Here is an 18895-nt window from a genome sequence, read left to right on the forward strand (position 1 = left end):
TCTCTCTCTGCTGGTGATGGCAGTCTCTCTCTCTCTGCTGGTGATGGCAGTCTCTCTCTCTCTGCTGGTGATGGCAGTCTCTCTCTCTCTGCTGGTGATGGCAGTCTCTCTCTCTCTGCTGGTGATGGCAGTCTCTCTCTCTCTCTCTCTCTGCTGGTGGTTGCAGTCTCTCTCTCTCTCTGCTGGTGGTTGCAGTCTCTCTCTCTCTCTGCTGGTGGTTGCAGTCTCTCTCTCTCTCTCTCTGTGTCTCTCTCCTCGGATGTGCTGCTGTCTCATATAAGCTTGTGATGTGTTTTCCTTGTGGTTTCGGTTCCTGGGTGTGACGTGCAGTCTCAGTCTCTCTCTCTCTCTCTCTCTCTCTCTCTTTTCTCTCTCTCTCTCCCTACCGTCTCTCCGGTATTACTGACTCTTTGTAGTTTGGTTTCGTTTCTCCTCGTGCGACGGGTGATAGACTGATGACGTCACCGCAGCCCCGCCCAGGAGAGGGAGCACATACAGTATAGGGCACATACAGGTATAGAGGAGGAGGGAGGGGAGCACATACAGTATAGGGCACATACAGGTATAGAGGAGGAGGGAGGGGAGCACATACAGTATAGGGCACATACAGGTATAGAGGAGGAGGGAGGGGAGCACATACAGTATAGGGCACATACAGGTATAGAGGAGGAGGGAGGGGAGCACATACAGTATAGGGCACATACAGGTATAGAGGAGGAGGGAGGGGAGCACATACAGTATAGGGCACATACAGGTATAGAGGAGGAGGGAGGGGAGCACATACAGTATAGGGCACATACAGGTATAGAGGAGGAGGGAGGGGAGCACATACAGTATAGGGCACATACAGGTATAGAGGAGGAGGGAGGGGAGCACATACAGTATAGGGCACATACAGGTATAGAGGAGGAGGGAGGGGAGCACATACAGTATAGGGCACATACAGGTATAGAGGAGGAGGGAGGGGAGCACATACAGTATAGGGCACATACAGGTATAGAGGAGGAGGGAGGGGAGCACATACAGTATAGGGCACATACAGGTATAGAGGAGGAGGGAGGGGAGCACATACAGTATAGGGCACATACAGGTATAGAGGAGGAGGGAGGGGAGCACATACAGTATAGGGCACATACAGGTATAGAGGAGGAGGGAGGGGAGCACATACAGTATAGGGCACATACAGGTATAGAGGAGGAGGGAGGGGAGCACATACAGTATAGGGCACATACAGGTATAGAGGAGGAGGGAGGGGAGCACATACAGTATAGGGCACATACAGGTATAGAGGAGGAGGGAGGGGAGCACATACAGTATAGGGCACATACAGGTATAGAGGAGGAGGGAGGGGAGCACATACAGTATAGGGCACATACAGGTATAGAGGAGGAGGGAGGGGAGCACATACAGTATAGGGCACATACAGGTATAGAGGAGGAGGGAGGGGAGCACATACAGTATAGGGCACATACAGGTATAGAGGAGGAGGGAGGGGAGCACATACAGTATAGGGGGCACAGGTATAGAGGAGGAGGGAGGGGAGCACATACAGTATAGGGGGCACAGGTATAGAGGAGGGAGGGGAGCACATACAGTATAGGGGGCACAGGTATAGAGGAGGAGGGAGGGGAGCACATACAGTATAGGGCACAGGTATAGAGGAGGAGGGAGGGGAGCACATACAGTATAGGGCACATACAGGTATAGAGGAGGAGGGAGGGGAGCACATACAGTATAGGGGGCACAGGTATAGAGGAGGGAGGGGAGCACATACAGTATGGGGGTACAGGTATAGAGGAAGGAGGGGAGCACATACAGTATAGGGGTCACAGGTATAGGGATGGGAGGGAGGGGAGCACATACAGTATAGGGGGCACATACAGTATAGGGGGCACATACAGTATAGGGGGCACAAGTATAGAGGAGGAGGGAGGGGAGCACATACAGTATAGGGCACAGGTACAGAGAAGGAGGGGGGCACATACAGTATAGGGGGCACATACAGGTATAGAGGAGGGAAGGGAGCACATACAGTGTAGGGGGCACAGGTATAGAGGAGGGAGGGGAGCACATACAGGTATAGGGGCACATACAGTATAGGGCACAGGTATAGAGATGGGAGGGAGGGGAGCACACACAGAATGGGGGGGGGCACAGGTATAGAGGAGGAGGGAGGGGAGCACACCCAGTATAGGGAGCACCGGTATAGAGGAGGGAGGGGAGCACATACAGTATAGGGGGCACAAGTATAGAGGAGGAGGGAGGGGAGCACACAACAGTATAAGGGGCACAGGTATAGAGGAAGAGGGAGGGGAGCACATACAGTATAGGGCACAGGTATAGAGATGGGAGGGGAGCACACAGTATAAGGGGCACACACAGGTATAGAGGAGGGAGGAAGGCACATACAGTATAGGAGGCACAGGTATAGATGGAGGGGAGCACACTCAGTATAGGGTACAGGTATAGAGGAGGGAGGGGAGCACATACAGGTATAGGGGCACATACAGTATAGGGCACAGGTATAGAGATGGGAGGGAGGGGAGCACACACAGTATGGGGGGGGCACAGGTATAGAGGAGGAGGGAGGGGAGCACTGGTATAGAGGAGGGAGGGGAGCACATACAGTATAGGGGGCACAAGTATAGAGGAGGAGGGAGGGGAGCACACAACAGTATAAGGGGCACAGGTATAGAGGAAGAGGGAGGGGAGCACATACAGTATAGGGCACAGGTATAGAGATGGGAGGGGAGCACACACAGTATAGGGGGCACAGGTATAGAGATGGGAGGGGAGCACACAGTATAAGGGGCACACACAGGTATAGAGAAGGGAGGAAGGCACATACAGTATAGGAGGCACAGGTATAGATGGAGGGGAGCACACTCAGTATAGGGTACAGGTATAGAGGAGGGAGGGGAGCACATACAGTATAGGGGGCACAGGTATAGAGATGGGTGGGGAGCACATACAGTATAGGGGGCACAGGTATAGAGATTGGAGGGGAGCACATACAGTATAGGGGGCACAGGTATAAAGGAGGAGGTAGGGGAGCACACACAGTATAGGGGGCACCAGTATAGAGGAGGGAGGGGAGCCCACACTGTATAGGGCACAGGTATAGAGGAGGAGGGAGGGGAGCACATACAGTATAGGGGGCACAGGTATAGATGGAGGGGAGCACACCCAGTATAGGGCACAGGTATAGAGGAGGGAGGGGAGCACACAACAGTATAAGGGGCACAGGTATAGAGGAGGAGAGAGGGGAGCCCACACAGTATAGGGCACAGGTATAGAGGAGGAGGGAGGGGAGCACACACACTATAGGGGGCACAAGTATAGAGGAGGGAGGGGAGCACACACAGTATAGAGGGCACAGGTATATAGGAGGAAGGGGGGGAAGCCAATACAGTATAGGGGGCACAGGTATAGAGGAGGAGGGAGGGGAGCACATACAGTATAGGGCGCACAGGTATAGAGGAGGGAGGGAGGGGAGCACAGGTATAGAGATGGAGGGGAGCACACACACCGTATAGGGGGCACAGGTATAGAGGAGGAGGGAGGGGAGCACATACAGTATAGGGCACAGGTATAGGGATGGAAGGGGAGCACACAGTATAGGAGGCAAGTAGAGATGGGAGGGGAGCACACCCAGTATAGAGGGCACAGGTATAGAGGAGGAGGGAGGGGAGCACACACAGTATAGGGGGCACAGGTATAGAGGAGGAGGGAGGGGAGCACATACAGTATAGGGGGCACAGGTATAGAGGAGGAGGAGGGAGGGGAGCACACACACACAGTATAGGGGGCACAGGTATAGATGAGGGAGGGGAGCACACACAGTATAGGGGACACAGGTATAGATGAGGAGGGAGGGGAGCACACACAGTATAGGGAGCACAGGTATAGAGATGGGAGGGGAGCACACCCAGTACAGGGTATATTATATAATAATTATTTATATAGACAGCACAAGAACACATGGCATGGCTGATGTTTACATGTGTTATACATGTCCTGCCTGCACCGCAGAGTGACTTTATACCAGGAAAAAAAAAAACACAACTAAAGATGATGTAATATAACCCTTCCCTGATGCCGCCTATTTGGGCAATTGTCTTTTGGGTTATGCTTTTACGATGTACACTGTGCAGTATAAAATATGGAATAAAACACAGTCAAATAGTCACATCAACTCTAAAATAGCTCGTCCTGCAAAAAACAAACCCCCTCACTGCTCCATCAAGGGATAGATAAAAAAAAATTATAGGGGCCAGAAGCAAAGCATAACAAAACTATACAGCAATTGAATCATGTGTGTATGTGATCTACAGGAATTCACTGCTAGGTGTGAATCCAGCCTTATGTATTTACTTGGGTCTAGACTCCTTGGTGTGGAGCCACAGTTTTCCCCTAGGGCAATCAATGTCCTTTCCACTTCTTTGAAGCACTAAACAATAATAGTGTAATAGCAGACAAAAGTGAGTGCCCCAAATAATCAATAGCGATCCTAACCTGCTTATAGAGTCCAATAGGGCATGGGGTAGCGAGGAGACACTATGGCTTTATGGGGGAACCATAACTTTGTGTAATATTTAAAGGGGTACTCCAGAAAAAAAAAATCTTTCAAAGTACCTGGTCTCAGAAAGTTATAAAGACTTGTAATTTGCTTCTATTTAAAAATCTCCAGTCTGCCAGTACTTAGCAGCTGCTGTATGTCCTGCAGGAAGTGGTGTATTCGCTCCAGTCTGACACAGTGCTCTCTGCTGCCAGCTCTGTCCATGTCAGGAACCGTCCAGAGCAGGAGCAAATCCCCATAGAAAACCTCTCCTGCTCTGGACATTTCCTGACATGGACAGAGGTGGCAGCAGAGAGCACTGTGTCAGACTAGAAAGATTACACCACTTCCTGCAGGACATTCAGCAGCTGATAAAGTACTGGAAAACTGGAAATATTTAAAGAGAAGTAAATTACAACATCTATATAACTTTTTGACACCAGTTAATTTGAAAGAAAAGGATTTTTTGCCGGAGTTTCCCTTTAATTCTCCCTGTGGTAGCGCTGCAGGGAAACTGAACAGGGTCTCTTTACTCTGCCTGACAGGGGACAACAACCCAAAGTTGATCATTGACACAAGCTAGACTCCTTGTTATTGGCCTCCCTGTTTGGACAGGGCCTTGTGTGCCCAATAATGATGATATAAATGGCAGCACAAAAGAGTTGGCTAATCGCTGGCCCTTTTGATTATTGGTACTAAACACTCACATGGCCTATAATCAGCCAAAGCCTGTGGCTGACCAGGCATGATAGGAGTTGTAGTTCTGCACCAGCTGGAAGGCGGCAGGTTCCCCATCCCTGGTCTATATAATATTATCTGCAGGCACCTGTTACAGCTAATGTATTATAAGCCTATGAGGAGACACCACAGGACAGATATGACTGAAAACAAACATTCTTGTCCCTTGTCGGATTGTGAGGTCAGTGTGAATAAAACATTAAAGACCAAAAGAAGAAATCAGAAGCATTTTAGTGTTTTATTCTTCCTGTGAGAAGTCGCGTGATGCCAGTTATATCGCACTGACACACGAGGCCCCGTACATCCAGACACAAACATTTCAGAAAATGAAATGGTTTTCTAAAAACATCAAATTTTCCCCCCAGTCGATGGCGTCTATCGGTTTCTCCCCTTGTCAGAGCGCATGTCCACCGTCCCACCTTTTACACTGGAGAATTTATCTGCATGTCAATTCATTTGCATCCTGTATTTTTCTCCACAGCTGCGTTTATAATTCTGCAGGCTAAAATCTCCAAACGGAATAGTGAGTGCAGCTGTGGAGTGTAATACTGGATAAGTATTAACAAATATAATTCATTCTATATACACTGAAAGGTGGCTATAGCCTCAGTCCCTTGTCTTGGCGCTGAGCCATTGAGTTAGATGGATGACGATGCCTGTACCTATAGCATCTGAATACCATATTTCAATGGTACAGGTCAGAGCAGGAGTGGGGAACCCTGGCTCTCCAGCTGTTGCAAAACTACAACTCCCATCATGCATGGAGAGCTAAAGCTTTGGCTGTCCAAACATGATGGGAGTAGTAGTTTTGCAACAGCTGGAGGGCCAAGGTTCCCTACTACTCAACTGGATTCAGTTTAGTTTCTCCCTATCCCCAGAGACGTCTTCAGGGAATCAGCACAACTTTTACAAGACTAAATGAGCCGATGGCCTATGCATACTGTAGAACTGCTCGACTCTAGTTGTGACCTGACCGTCTGCCATGTGTTACACCGATAGTTTAGGTCTGTTGTAGATGTCAGCGATGGCCGCTGTGTAGGCAGACATATGAATGCAATTTGTCTGAATTTGTGCATAGAACTTCTCTGTGAACAACTTGTGATCTTGGCCATTAAGGTAGACAGCATTACTGTATATTCAGCAGTGCATATAGGCCGTGGGGGGTCCAACAAATGGTCCACAATCTGTGCTTCTCCAGCCATTGTTCCCATTATGCAGGACGCTGGTCTACGGTTTTTAATGGCCCAGCACTATGGCTGCCTCCTAGGAAGGGGGTGCTGACACCAAGGCCTCTTGCCACCAATCTGATTTGCTAATATAATTGACTGATATTGTTACCTCCATTTAACTCCTGCTGCTTTATTTGTCAGTCGGTAAGATGAGAGAGGTGTACCCAGGGCTGCATCCCCTCCACCCATCACTTTCACTGCCCTCTGCTCCTATAGCTGACAGCCAGGCCTCTCTGGGTGCCGTGCATCCTCAAGCTGCATCTACACCGACCCGCGGCCCATGTACGTTCAGTGACGGATGCTAGAGCTCATTCTTCTTCCACTATTCCGTTACTGGAGGCGTGTGAGAAGCTAGACACTGACCGCACATGCGCATCAATGAGGATGTAGGGGTATGGAGATCCCTGACTGTCAATTAAAGAAGGAACAAGTGGGGAGGGGAGGCCCAGGTTACTTTAGTGACCCTTACGAGCGGAAAATTAAATGGGTATTTCATGGCTACTGTGACGGTGCAGTTAAATCACCAATAGTCTTCTCCCTTACAGCTGTATTACCCGGTCGCCGAGGGCAAGAAGCACATGGCCAGTGGGCTCTGCATCTTGGGAAAAAACTATAACTAAGGAAGGTTATAACCTGAACGCTAAGGGAAAATCTCACCTATCTGCTGGAAATGCCTCATGTCAATTCTGTCCTAAGATCTATATTTAGAGAGCTCTACAGAAGCATCAGAAAGCTGAGGGACTACAAGAACCAGCATGCGCATAAGGTCACAGCTGGAGACACTTTATGCAGGTCCAAAATGCAGAGATGTCAATAGATCCTGTCTAACTTCTCCTGAGAATCGGCTTCATCTGCAGATGAGGTGTGAGATTGGGCATACCTCCTCCCCTCTACTAGCCTCACATAGCGGCAGGATATACATGCTCATTACTTCTGTTTATCGACTGGGGCAGTAAAGAGGAGATGCTCTGTATCGCTCTACATAATTGGCGTCTGACATTAATAACACTGAGTTTTGAGCGGCTCTACTTGCGAAGTATGGCGCAAGTGCGGAGAACAGGACGAACGTGAGTACTTTCAGACTGCCCACAGGAAGAGCTTAACACCAAAACAATGTCATTTGTCCAGTGTCAGAATGATCTGCAGTATAGTTCTGTGCAATGTGCTGCAGAGCCTCCCCCTCAATCCTCTTTGGTTCATCCAGCTTTCTCATCCGTCCTCAGAAACATGGCACCTCTGGGCTAAAACACGTTCAAACAGGGCTCCCCAGTCTATTTCTGGTCCTCGGACAGTGACGTCACTTCTATGGTGGTATGCTCCTCTTCTCCATCCCCTGACTCACAGGGCACGGCTACTATAGTGCTCCCCGCCGGCGCTATCTGGGCCAGGTTCTGTATTGTGGCACCAAGGCCCTGCAGCGTCAGCAACTGGATGGGGCTCACTACTTTGAGAACGGTGTTACTGTCTTGCATGGCTGCAGTGCTCAGGACGGTGAGGTTAGAGGAATCGGGGTGAATCTCCAGCGTGCCTGGAAAATTGCTCCCTGAAGGGGTGAGTATGGTGTAACCCCCCAAAACAGGGGAGGAAGGTGAGCTGGCCTGGGAGCTAGAGTTCTTGCTTATGACAGTGGAGCTGGAGGAGGATGGGATGGAGGCGGAAAGTACTTTACTGAAGGGAAGGCTGGTCAGCTGAGAGATGGACATTCCTTGTGGCAGAGTGATCTGTGTTGGCTGAGAAGAGACCTGGGAGCTGATGGCGGCCGGACCGGATGTGGCTCTGGTTAGTCGTGGTCTCTTGACGGGAGGGGACACACTGACAGGCGTCAGAGTCATCAGGACGTTGTTTAGGTGCTGGGACTTGTGTTTTAGCTCCTTAGCTCTTCGTCGATGCTCGTCACACTGCTGCTCCAGAGCTGCAAAGGGAAGAAGATTTACCGTCAACTGGAAATAACGTCCATTGCATAAGATATGGTACGAGCTATTCACACCCAAGGAAACAATGCACTGTGTCAACAAGAACATTGTGCCTCCACATACACGCGTAATGGACCTGAAGAACCACATACATTAAAGCTGAACCTGATGGTGCAATGGTCTATGAAAGGTACAGCCATAAAACCAACCCCCCCATGGTGCCAATCTAGCGGTAAGAAAAAGGTGTGTTATATATGGCCAAAAATGGTGTATTTAAAGTAGAAGTCCAGGGTCAGATGTTTTTTTTTTTTTTTTCAAAAAAGCCAGAGGGGAGGTGGCCAAACATAACAACATGCACTACATCTCCAGCTCCAGTGCTGGGTTCCACTGTCCCCTGCGCTCCACCAGTGGCTTCCTGGTCGGAGCGGGGACCCAGGTTGTGACATGTCAGCCCCACAGCCACCGTAGTCCCACCTCAGCCACTGACTCATCACAAACCCAGTCCCCGCTAAGATCATAAAGTGGCTGGTGGAGTGGGGGACCCAGCACTGCAGCCAGGGAGACAGGGCATGTTATGTTCAGCCACCTCCTCCCCGACTCTTTTGAAAAAAATGTCCAACCCTGGACTTCCCCTTTAAGTTAATGCCCACCATTTATACACAAAGCAGTGACAATATCTAAGGCATGAAGTATCATAACCAATCACATGACTGGGAGGAGGCATTTCCATGAGTGCTGCAACCTCTTCAATCAAATCATCGGTGGGATTCATGGGAGTCTGACCCCCAACCCAGGATATTTATGACCTATGCTCAGGAAACACCATCAATATAAAAGTCCTGGAAAACCTCTACAAGGATTTAGTTACCCGAAACCTGAAAAAAAACACAACTGTATCCTAGGAACTGTACCTGCTAAGTCCCTCGTGTATTGCTCCCTGGACCGGTCCATTTGGCTCTTGTGACCGGCTAACACTTTCTTGATGAGGTCCAACATCCCAAAATTCTGGACGATGTTGTTGAGCAACATGGCGTCTATTAGAGAGAAGAGACAAGTGATTATCTGAGACAGTCATGGGAGACACGACCTGACTCCTTCTCTTCTCAAGTACAGATTCAACTTCACACCTGCTTTGAAGGGGTAGCTGACCAAAACAATTTTGGTGTGCCCTGCAGGAAGTGGTGTATTCTTTCCAGCCTGACACAGCGCTCTCTGCTGCCACCTCTGTCCATGTCAGGAACTGTCTAGAGCAGGAGAGGTTTTCTATGGGGATTTGCTGCTGCTCTGGACAGTTCCTGACATGGACAGAGGTGGCAGCAGAGATCACCAGCTGATTTGAAATTTTTTTCTTTTTCGAGAACTAACCCTTTAATACAATGGCCCAGTCTGGTTTATAACACACAGCACAGAATATTCCTGCACTTTATCACTGCCACTTGCAATGTCCACTGCATAGTGATGGAATTAATGAATACAGCAGGACATACACTATACATGGTGGCTGCACTGACCTAACATCCATTAACATGGGACAGTAGGATCTGCTGAATGTATATGTTCTTAGTGCCGTAGGGAGGGAGGGTACGATGCTGACATACATCTCTGGTGCTGGAACAAAGCAGCAGTCAGGTAACAAAAATCCAATAGAATAGAAAATGCTGGATAATAAACCTTGTAGCTGGATGGGAGACGTCTGCAGCCGCTGCTTCAGTCCTTTCATGGTCTCCAGCAGCTCCTGGTGAAACTTCTGGATGACGTCCCCCAGCAGCCCTGCATCCCGCAAACCTTGCCAGAACCCCAGGGTCTCATCTGCAGAACAGAAATTGTTCAGTGAGCTCAGCAACTGTGATCATGTTGAAGGGGTACTTCGAAAAAATGGTTTTTCTTTCAAATCAACTGGTGTCAGAAAGCTATACATAGATTTGCAAATTACTCCTATTTAAAAATCTCCAGTCTTCCAGTACTTATCAGATGCTGGATGTCCTGCAGGAAGTGGTGTATTCTTTCCAGTCTCTGCAGTACTCTCTGCTGTCACCTCTGTCCATGTCAGGAACTGTCCAGAACAGGTGTGGGGGGGAGGGGGAGGTGGAGGGGCTTGTGTGTAACAGTGGGGGTTCATGTGCTGTATGTTAGTAATTTACTGACCACGTTTGTATAGGCAATGTAGCCATCAATTGACAGGTCAGGATGTGGTGTGCATGGACTTTTTACTTATTTATTTATATACAGGCACTTGCACTTTAAATAGGTTTGGTACATACAGCATTTTATTTATTCATTTTTTACATTAGTATAGCCTTGTCCTGTACATGCAGTGATATTTATGAAATCTTGATGTTATGACACCCCTCCACCTTGTTTTTAAATGTCTATTGTGTATGTGTTGATTTTATGGGATACTTTGGGAATCATGGATTAAATAAAGTTTTTGGATAATGAATCTAGTGCATTGTGTGTGATATTACAAATTAGGGGTATTTTTTGGTTGATTATGTTATGAGTAACCCTTTGGTGTAGTTTACAAGGACTTAGGAATCTTATTAGTTGGTTTTGTACTGTCCAGAGCAGCAGCAAATCCCCATAGAAAACCTCTCCTGCTCTGGACAGTTCCTGACATGGACAAAGGTGGCAGCAGAGAGCACTGTGTCACTTCCTGCAGGACATACAGCATCTAATAAGTACTGGAAGACTGGAGATGTTTAAATAGAAATAATTTACAAATCTGTATAACTTTCTGACACCAGTTGATTTGAAAGAAAAAAAAAATCCTGGAGTACCCATTTAATGCTAAACTAAAGCTGCTCAAGAACCATACTGTACCCAACTTTACAAGGAACAGATAACTAAGCAACATCTCAGCAGAGTTTTAACATTTGTCTATGTGTCTCCGACTGGTCGCCGTAGTTTAACCCTTTACCATCATAACTGGTTGCCCTTACCTGCCACTGTGCTACCCCACTCTCCTGAATTTTCACAAGTTTCAATTGTGATAGTAGTCGGGGTCCCGTTCACTGTAAAATCTATGTAATAAAAAAAAAAAAAAAATTACTTAATTTAATTAATTTTACCTGGTTAAATACTTGCTTTGGCATAGATGCTGAAGGCAGACCGGACAGTGATTGAACCTTCTCTTAGCAGATACTAAAACCATATTGTATGGCTATATCAGAATAGAAGCCAAATGCCCTCAGGTTGCCCTTTAGTGTGCCAACAGCTGAACCTGCTTTGCCGGGTTTGATGTCACCTTGTGAGCAATGGCAAAGAAGCCAAGTAACTTGCAGCAAATGTTATTTCATGACTTCAATGTTAGAGATTCTTATACCTTCTGTACACAGGACATCTTCTCATGTCAGCTTCTACTGCAACACACTGGGCATCTGCTGCTCTACAGATCATGTACAGCCCCTAATCTAGAAGAGGGCCGCACCTCCTGCAGCAATTCATCATGGCATGGCTGTCTCTGCTGGAATGTCGGCCCACGTGGACAGGATAGTTTCTCAAAGTTCTCGCAGCACATTACATGGAGGTCCTGACATAAGCGGCCCCCTTCTACCTTATCCCAGAGATGTCTAAAGGATTATTATCTTAGGACTGTGAAGACCGGGGAAGAAAGGAAAACGGTTTTCATGCTCATGGAACCGATCCATAACTATACAACCACAGTTCTGCTGACAGTCTCCTTCTGCCATAAAAGAAGCCGCTTCAATGGAGGGATGAACTGCAAAAGTTGGATGAGCCCCATTGTCTAAATATCCATCCACGGGTATAAGAGGAGCCAGGCTGCACCAAGAAAACACCATCTGACCGGCCATGTTTGTCCACAGAGATCTGGATCCATCTGACCGGCCATGTTTCTCCACAGAGATCTGGATCCATCTGACCGGCCATGTTTCTCCACAGAGATTTGGATCCATCTGACCGGCCATGTTTCTCCACAGAGATTTGGATCCATCTGACCAGCCATGTTTCTCCACAGAGATTTGGATCCATCTGACCAGCCATGTTTCTCCATAGAGATCTGGATCCATCTGACTGGCCGTGTTTCTCCACAGAGATCTGGATCCATCTGACAACTATGTTTCTTCATACAGATCTGGATTCATGCTTCTCTGCTGCTCAGTGATTCAATTTTCCCTCTTTCCCCCTGGAGTCTAACCTGTTTCTCTTAGCTGTTTGCTGTTATTGTATACAGACATGTTTGTCAGTCACCAGCTGTAGTTTCCGGGCTCCACTCCTACGCTTCATTGGGATGATTCCTGACATCCTGCTCTGACCCCTTTCAGTTTCTGTCCACAGAGACACCTTTCTCTGTATGTTTTTCCTAGCTTGCACAAATTTCCACAAACCATTACATGAGAAACACCCACTGGTTTACAGTGAAATCCTGGCCTCCTGGCCCTTGCTTGTCTAGCCCTGATGATCGGTTCTCGTTCCAAGTCGCTCATATCGATGGATTTTCCAATCTAATGTGAAATCACACTGACAGTGATCACTGGACTTTGGGGGTAACATAAAGGGGCAATTGTGGAAGGTCAACAGACTCTTATAGGGCTATTTAATGTTCATTTTCTGGCTAGTAAACAACAAAATGATTTTTACAATGAAGCTGCACACTTGTAGCAGTCTATACCCACAGTACTTACTCTCGCTGGATGCAGTTGTGATGGGAATGTATTCTGTAGACACCTGGCTGCACAGCGACACCCGGCTCCCCGTCACATCGATCTTGGTGCTTCGGCAGGTATTGGAGCAGACCTTCGAGTGCTGATAGAAATCTAGCTCTCCAGAATCCATAATTTTTCTAGTGTACAAAGAAGAGGTGATATTGTAGCCATGACAGAAAAATTATTATTTTTCCACACTGCACCGGTCACACGTTACATGAGAATCAATATGGAAACACAGAATGCAAATATTGACCAAAATATCGTGTTTCTAGGCACGTTTGTTTTATTTTATATTTAACATCTTTTCTACTGACAGAGAGGAAGATTGCTGATGGCATTTACAGATACCCTTACCTATGACTATGTGAGTTTATTCCCTACCACCCACTAACCTGAGCATAACGCCATTCATTCGTATCGCCCTCTTCCAGTACTTCAGGGTAATAAGAGAAACAGATCACTGATCTCAGGGAGACCAGCCAAAGATAACACTGCCGTCTGCTAGGTAAAGCACTCAATGCAGTGATATCCTAGGTGCATAGCTCCCAGGGAAACATGAATACGCAAAAGAAGAGCCCGTGGAGCCTCATCTAAGAGTCTCGAAACATAGGACTAGCCAGATATCCCTCCACAAAGAACACAGCCAAGAGGCGGCTCCTGTAGGGAAACCCCCAAAACCATATTAAGTGGCCCTATAAGTCAATGTAATAACAAGGGAAAAAACAAGGCCAGGTATCCATCCACATACAGCTGTTTCAGGGTGTTGCCCATCATCAGTGTGGAGCAGGATTCTGGCTAGGCGGGAGCAATGTTTAGTAGACAAAAAAAGAAGGTGTGCAAATAAGAGGTGATATTGTAGCCATGAGAGATCTCTCTTTTTTTTCACACTGCACCGGTCACATGTTACATGAGAATCAACATGGAAGCACAGAATGCAAATATTGACCAAAATATCATGTTTCTAGGCACGTTTGTTTTATTTTATATTTAACATCTTTTCTACTGACAGAATTTACAGACAGCCTTACCTATGACTATGTGGGTTTAATCCCTACCACCCACTAACCTGAGCATAACGCCATTCATTCGTATTGCCCTCTTCCAGTCCTTCAGGGTGGATTTTCCAGCCAGGTGAACAAACTCCTTCGGTGTTATCAAGTGGTCATTGTACTAATTAAGAGAGAATACAGAACCGTCATAAAAGGAGGAATAATAAGGAGGAGTGATGGTATGTATGAGCTACTGGATCATGTGACTATATAGAACCAAGAATCTTTTTCTTTTCTGACTCACGTTACACTTCTACCTCTATGACAGGATCATACCGATAGTCTATTATAAGATCTGTCCTAGTCACATGGTGCAGGTGCATAGGTCTGTCTCACCTGTACACATTTGACGTTGATCCCCGGACACACAAACTTCCTCCATAGTAGATTGGCCTTGCTCTCTCCACAGGTGATGGGGTAAGCGATCTCAGCCTCCAGAGCCTCCTCTTCCTCATCCCCCATCTTCACTTCTCATCAGAAAGGGGAAAAGGAAATATTGTCTTATGAATTTTCTAAACTATTATAGAATGAGTGAGAGAGAGCGCAAGAAACAGAGAGTGAGTGAGGAAAAGAGAGCAAGAGGGCGAGAAAAAGAAAGCAAGGGGAAGAAGAGAGAGAGAGAGAGCGCAAGGGGAAGGAGAGAGAGAGAGCGCGCAAGGGGAAGAGAGAGAGCGCAAGGGGAATAAGAGAGAGCCATGGGGAGAGAGAAAGAGCAAGGGAGAGAGAGCACACAAGGGGAAGAGAGAGAGCAGAAAAGGGGGAGAGAAAGAGAGAGCACAATGGGGGGGGGAGCAAGAAAGATTGTAAGGAAGAACAAGGGAAGGTGGTGTTGCGAGGGCTTCACATACCTAATACAGCTTCTTTCAGTTCCGTAGATGCACTAAATGCTGCTGCAGCTGCGGCTGCCACATTCTCAGACTCCAGGGCTTCTTCAGACAGGGTCCTGTATAGAGATGGAGGATGAGGAATAACTATAAACATACATGAAGACTCCTGGGGTCGGGGTCTGCAGGATGCGGGTAGGTGATAAAAGTGTCATAAAACAAATCGTGACCCCCGGTCTAGACATCACACAGCAGCTATTGCTCCTTATGCCATGAAGCGGCCCAGTGGTAGATCCCTACCTGAAGACTCCAGGCGCAGAGATATCACTACTCTCAACCCAGGGCAGCCTCAGCTCCTGCCCGTTCCAGACTGGACTGTAATATTAACACAAAGAAATTACTGAGATGTTAGCAGGATCAAGGCCGACATTTTATTTATATCATTCCCCAATGTGGGTTCAGATTTCATATAGACACTGAAGATGATTACCCCACCCCCAAATACTTATTGGCAAATATATTTGGTCCCCATACAATACATCAAAATCAAGAGTACAAGTGCAAACCCATATGACTCCACAGACACTGTATTACATAAAAACATGTAAACAATAAATTCTCTATAAAACTTTCAATAAAATTTACTAATGGAAAAAAAAACTAGATCTGACTATTGATGTCCCTTTAAATTTCCTCTATAACCTATATAGAGAGGTGACTGGCCCGGATGGAGCGAGCGATCAGCCGGCAGCCCCCAGCTGGAAGTGTTTGAAGACGCTCCCATGAGTTCATCTCGGAAGCAGGTCCTGCCTGTTGCCATGACAAAGCCGGGGGAGGCAGATGGGCACCGCCGGGTACAGCCTCGTATCTGTTTCCTCCGTGGAGAGATGGTATATAAGGACACCGCCAAGCAGTGCAAGTCACAAAGGAACGTTAAAAGATTTCTATTATTCTTACAAGTTTTTGACTTATCAGAACACTTGATCCCCAGAACCCCTGTATTAGACATTTGCGGCACGCAGCATTTATAGTAAAATATAAACATCTGAAATTAGTTTATTTTGTGTATACAGCTTCTATGCAGACCAAGTTGTTGCCAAGGTAACAGACTACAAACAAGCTCTGCATAGTCTGATCCTGCAGTCATGTGTTACTTACCACTTCTCCCGCCTCCTATATTTTGTAGGTTATCAACTACAGGGTCAGACTACGCACAGTGTAGTCTGTTACCACGGAGACATATTTTTCACTTATCTATTCTAACCATAGGTGCGCTGCAACAATAAAAATGATTGCAAAATGCTACACAGCCCCCTGCTACATCCGAACCTATAGGGTACTGCTGAGAGACTCCTACCTGTTGGTGGTAACGAGGACAGCTTTCACCTCTTCCACCCCACTCCCGTCCATAATGTGATCCGGTGTGGTCACCACCACCACCTCTTCCACGTGCACGCTGACATCTGGGGTGGCCATGGCTGGAAAGACCCTGACGGAGCTGATGATGGGAGAGAACACACATAATGAATACAGAACGCCTAAACCGCACAATGATACTCCTCCTCCCCCGGCTCCCTCACCTGTGTCAGCAGAATACAGATGAATAGGCCAAGGTCCTGCTGATGGATTCTGTGATCTGCACCTAATGGAGACTTATCCTAACTATATGTCCTAGGTTCCTGTAATGCTAGGTCTACATGCTAAAGGAGTAGTCTGGCTTGATCGGCCGCTTATCCAATTGTCTATTAGGTCATATTGTGATCAGGACTACAAAGAAGAGCAGCTCTTTCCTTGGAGGACCGCCAGCACCCATGCATCACCCACATCCACTGACTGCAGCGGACGCCATGTTAGGCTTCCCATTGCTGCAGGGAAATTACTGGATGGTTGCTCCAACAAAGTCTTAGAAAAGGAACAGCCTGCCAATCTGCACCAGAAAAATCTCCAGTCTTTCAGTACTTATCAGCTGCTGTATGTCCTGAAATGGTGTATTCCTTCCAGTCTGGAGAGCAGGAAAGGATTTCTATGGAGATTTTCTGCTGCTCTGGACAGTTCCTGACATAGACAGTGGTGGCAGCAGAGAATACACCACTTCCTGCAGGACATACAGCAGCTGGTAAGTATATATATATATATATATATATATATATATATATATATATATATATATATATATATATAATATATTTTATGAACAACCCCTTTAATGATTTCAGACTGAAAGGGTCCCATAGATTTAGGCTACATTCACACACCTGTAGTGCAGCCTGCGGCCCGCACTGCCAATGTGCATCTGTAGTGCTCACACTTCATTACCTTTGCAATCTGGGCTGCAAAATGCGGTCCACATTACAGCATGTTCTTTTTTTTTTTTTTTTTTCCCCAGAGCGGATCGCGGTCCCATACACAAGTATGGACGTGTGAACGGGGCTATTGAATACCATTAGTCCTATGTTCTGACCGCAATTGCAGACAGAACAACTGATATATGAATGTCGCCTTAGAGGCAGAACGTCCCTACTTGGCAGTGTTTCTGCCATCCTAGTGGGGACCAGATGGAACTAATCCCCCCGGCATTGTGCCCCCACCCCTGCCCGAAACGGCACAGCTCACACGCCACCCTTGTGATGATACCAGATCATGTTTCTCACTTTACAGGCAGAGAATATGTCGCTGGGATGATAATTGTCTTTCTCTGATTTCCAGGAAGAGCAACAGAGGGAGGAGAGGAGGACTTGTGTGGGATCAGGTGACAGGAAAAGCTTATATAGCTGCCAGGATCACCAGCCCCACAACTACAAGTCCCAGGAGGGAAAAGAGGAAACAATCAGGATACTAAAACAAGAATGTGGCCCCTCCGCCTGCTGCAAAACTACAACTCCCATCATGCCTGGACAGCCAGAGCTTCAGCTTAGAGCCCTGCAGTTCCTGATACAAACAGTGGTGGCAGCAGAGGGCGCCCGCTCGCCCCTCACTGCTGCAGCTCTATGGACCTATAGATAATAAGTATATACTATACGTTATGTTACCAGTAATATTACATTATTACAGCAGTGTAGTGCGCCAATTATTTTTCTCCTCCGAAGTATCCCTTTAACAGGCAGTAATGAGGGTACTACAAGTCCCAGCAAACACTGAGGGGATGACAAGACTCTGCAGGGAACAGTAATGGAAATACAAGTCCCAGAAAACAGTGGAGGAACTACAAGTCCCAGCAGGAGTCACTGAGGGGATGACAAGACTCTGCAGAGAACAGGCACCAGGGAGGGACCACAAGTCCCAGCAGGAATGGCTGAGGGACTCCACCAAGTCCCAGCAGAGAACAATAGAGGGGCTGTAATCATAGGACTACAAGTCTCAGCAAGCAACAATGAGGGGGCTTTAGGTTAGTTAGTAAGGGGACTACAAGTCCCAGCAGGCACCAGGGGGGGACCACAAGTCCCAGCAGGCATACTGCGCGTTGGCCGCCATTGAAGTCTAGGGCGTGCCTCAGTTGGGGGAGGAGCAGAATTTCGGGGTACACTTCACAGAACCCCCAATATTTAAGGGGGGGGGGGTGACCGGTTGCCATGGTGACGGCCCAGGCCCCGCTCCCGGGCGCTGTGCGGAGGTGACGCTTATAACGCGGCCTCGCACGCAGCCTCCTCCTCCCCCCGGCGCCGCCGTGAGCACGGCCCGCCGTCACGTCCTGACGCTCTGCAGGGACCCGGTGCGTGATGAGGGGGAGGGGTGACGACTCCCCAGGCCGTGGGCGGCACTCACCTGCTTTCCGAAGCTCCCGGGCCTCCGTGCCGCCTGCTGCCCCGGGGTTTCCGCCGGTTATTGGGCGGTTTCGGGGACGCGGGCGGGGGTGAAGTGAGCAGGCCGCGCTCGTTCACGTCTCCGGGGAGAAAAGGAGGGGGCCATGCGCGCTCATG

The 18895-nt window shown here is 47.8% G+C and overlaps 1 protein-coding gene across 2 annotated transcripts; it reads right to left on the reverse strand.

Moving 5' to 3' along the window:
- Positions 1-5515: 5515 nt before the first annotated feature.
- GMEB2 (glucocorticoid modulatory element binding protein 2) lies at positions 5516-18891 on the reverse strand. 2 transcript variants are annotated; one of them, XM_069952353.1, is made up of 11 exons: positions 18741-18891; positions 16336-16476; positions 15279-15353; positions 15003-15097; positions 14491-14621; positions 14172-14275; positions 13082-13239; positions 11378-11458; positions 10110-10247; positions 9350-9472; positions 5516-8437 (listed from the first exon to the last, which is right to left on the reverse strand). In XM_069952353.1, exons 2-11 carry the CDS (start codon positions 16452-16454, stop codon positions 7797-7799), a joined length of 1665 nt encoding a protein of 554 aa, XP_069808454.1. In that variant the 5' UTR covers positions 16455-16476; positions 18741-18891; the 3' UTR covers positions 5516-7796. The 2 variants fall into 2 exon arrangements, with proteins under 2 accessions (XP_069808454.1, XP_069808455.1); XM_069952354.1 differs by lacking the exon at positions 18741-18891 and adding an exon at positions 16559-17064.
- Between the last annotated feature and the right edge of the window lie 4 nt (positions 18892-18895).

The sequence above is a fragment of the Dendropsophus ebraccatus genome, chromosome 14 (genome assembly GCF_027789765.1).
Source record: "Dendropsophus ebraccatus isolate aDenEbr1 chromosome 14, aDenEbr1.pat, whole genome shotgun sequence".
Taxonomy (NCBI): Eukaryota; Metazoa; Chordata; class Amphibia; order Anura; family Hylidae; genus Dendropsophus; species Dendropsophus ebraccatus.

Coding starts and splice junctions, on each gene's coding strand:
- GMEB2 (XM_069952353.1), bottom strand. CDS start 16,454: ATGGCCACCCCAGATGTCAGCGTGCACGTGGAAGAGGTGGTGGTGGTG. Junction 15,098..15,278: donor TCTGCGCCTGGAGTCTTCAG/GTAGGGATCTAC, acceptor ATCTCTATACAG/GACCCTGTCTGAAGAAGCCC. Junction 13,240..14,171: donor ATGAATGGCGTTATGCTCAG/GTTAGTGGGTGG, acceptor TTTGTACACTAG/AAAAATTATGGATTCTGGAG.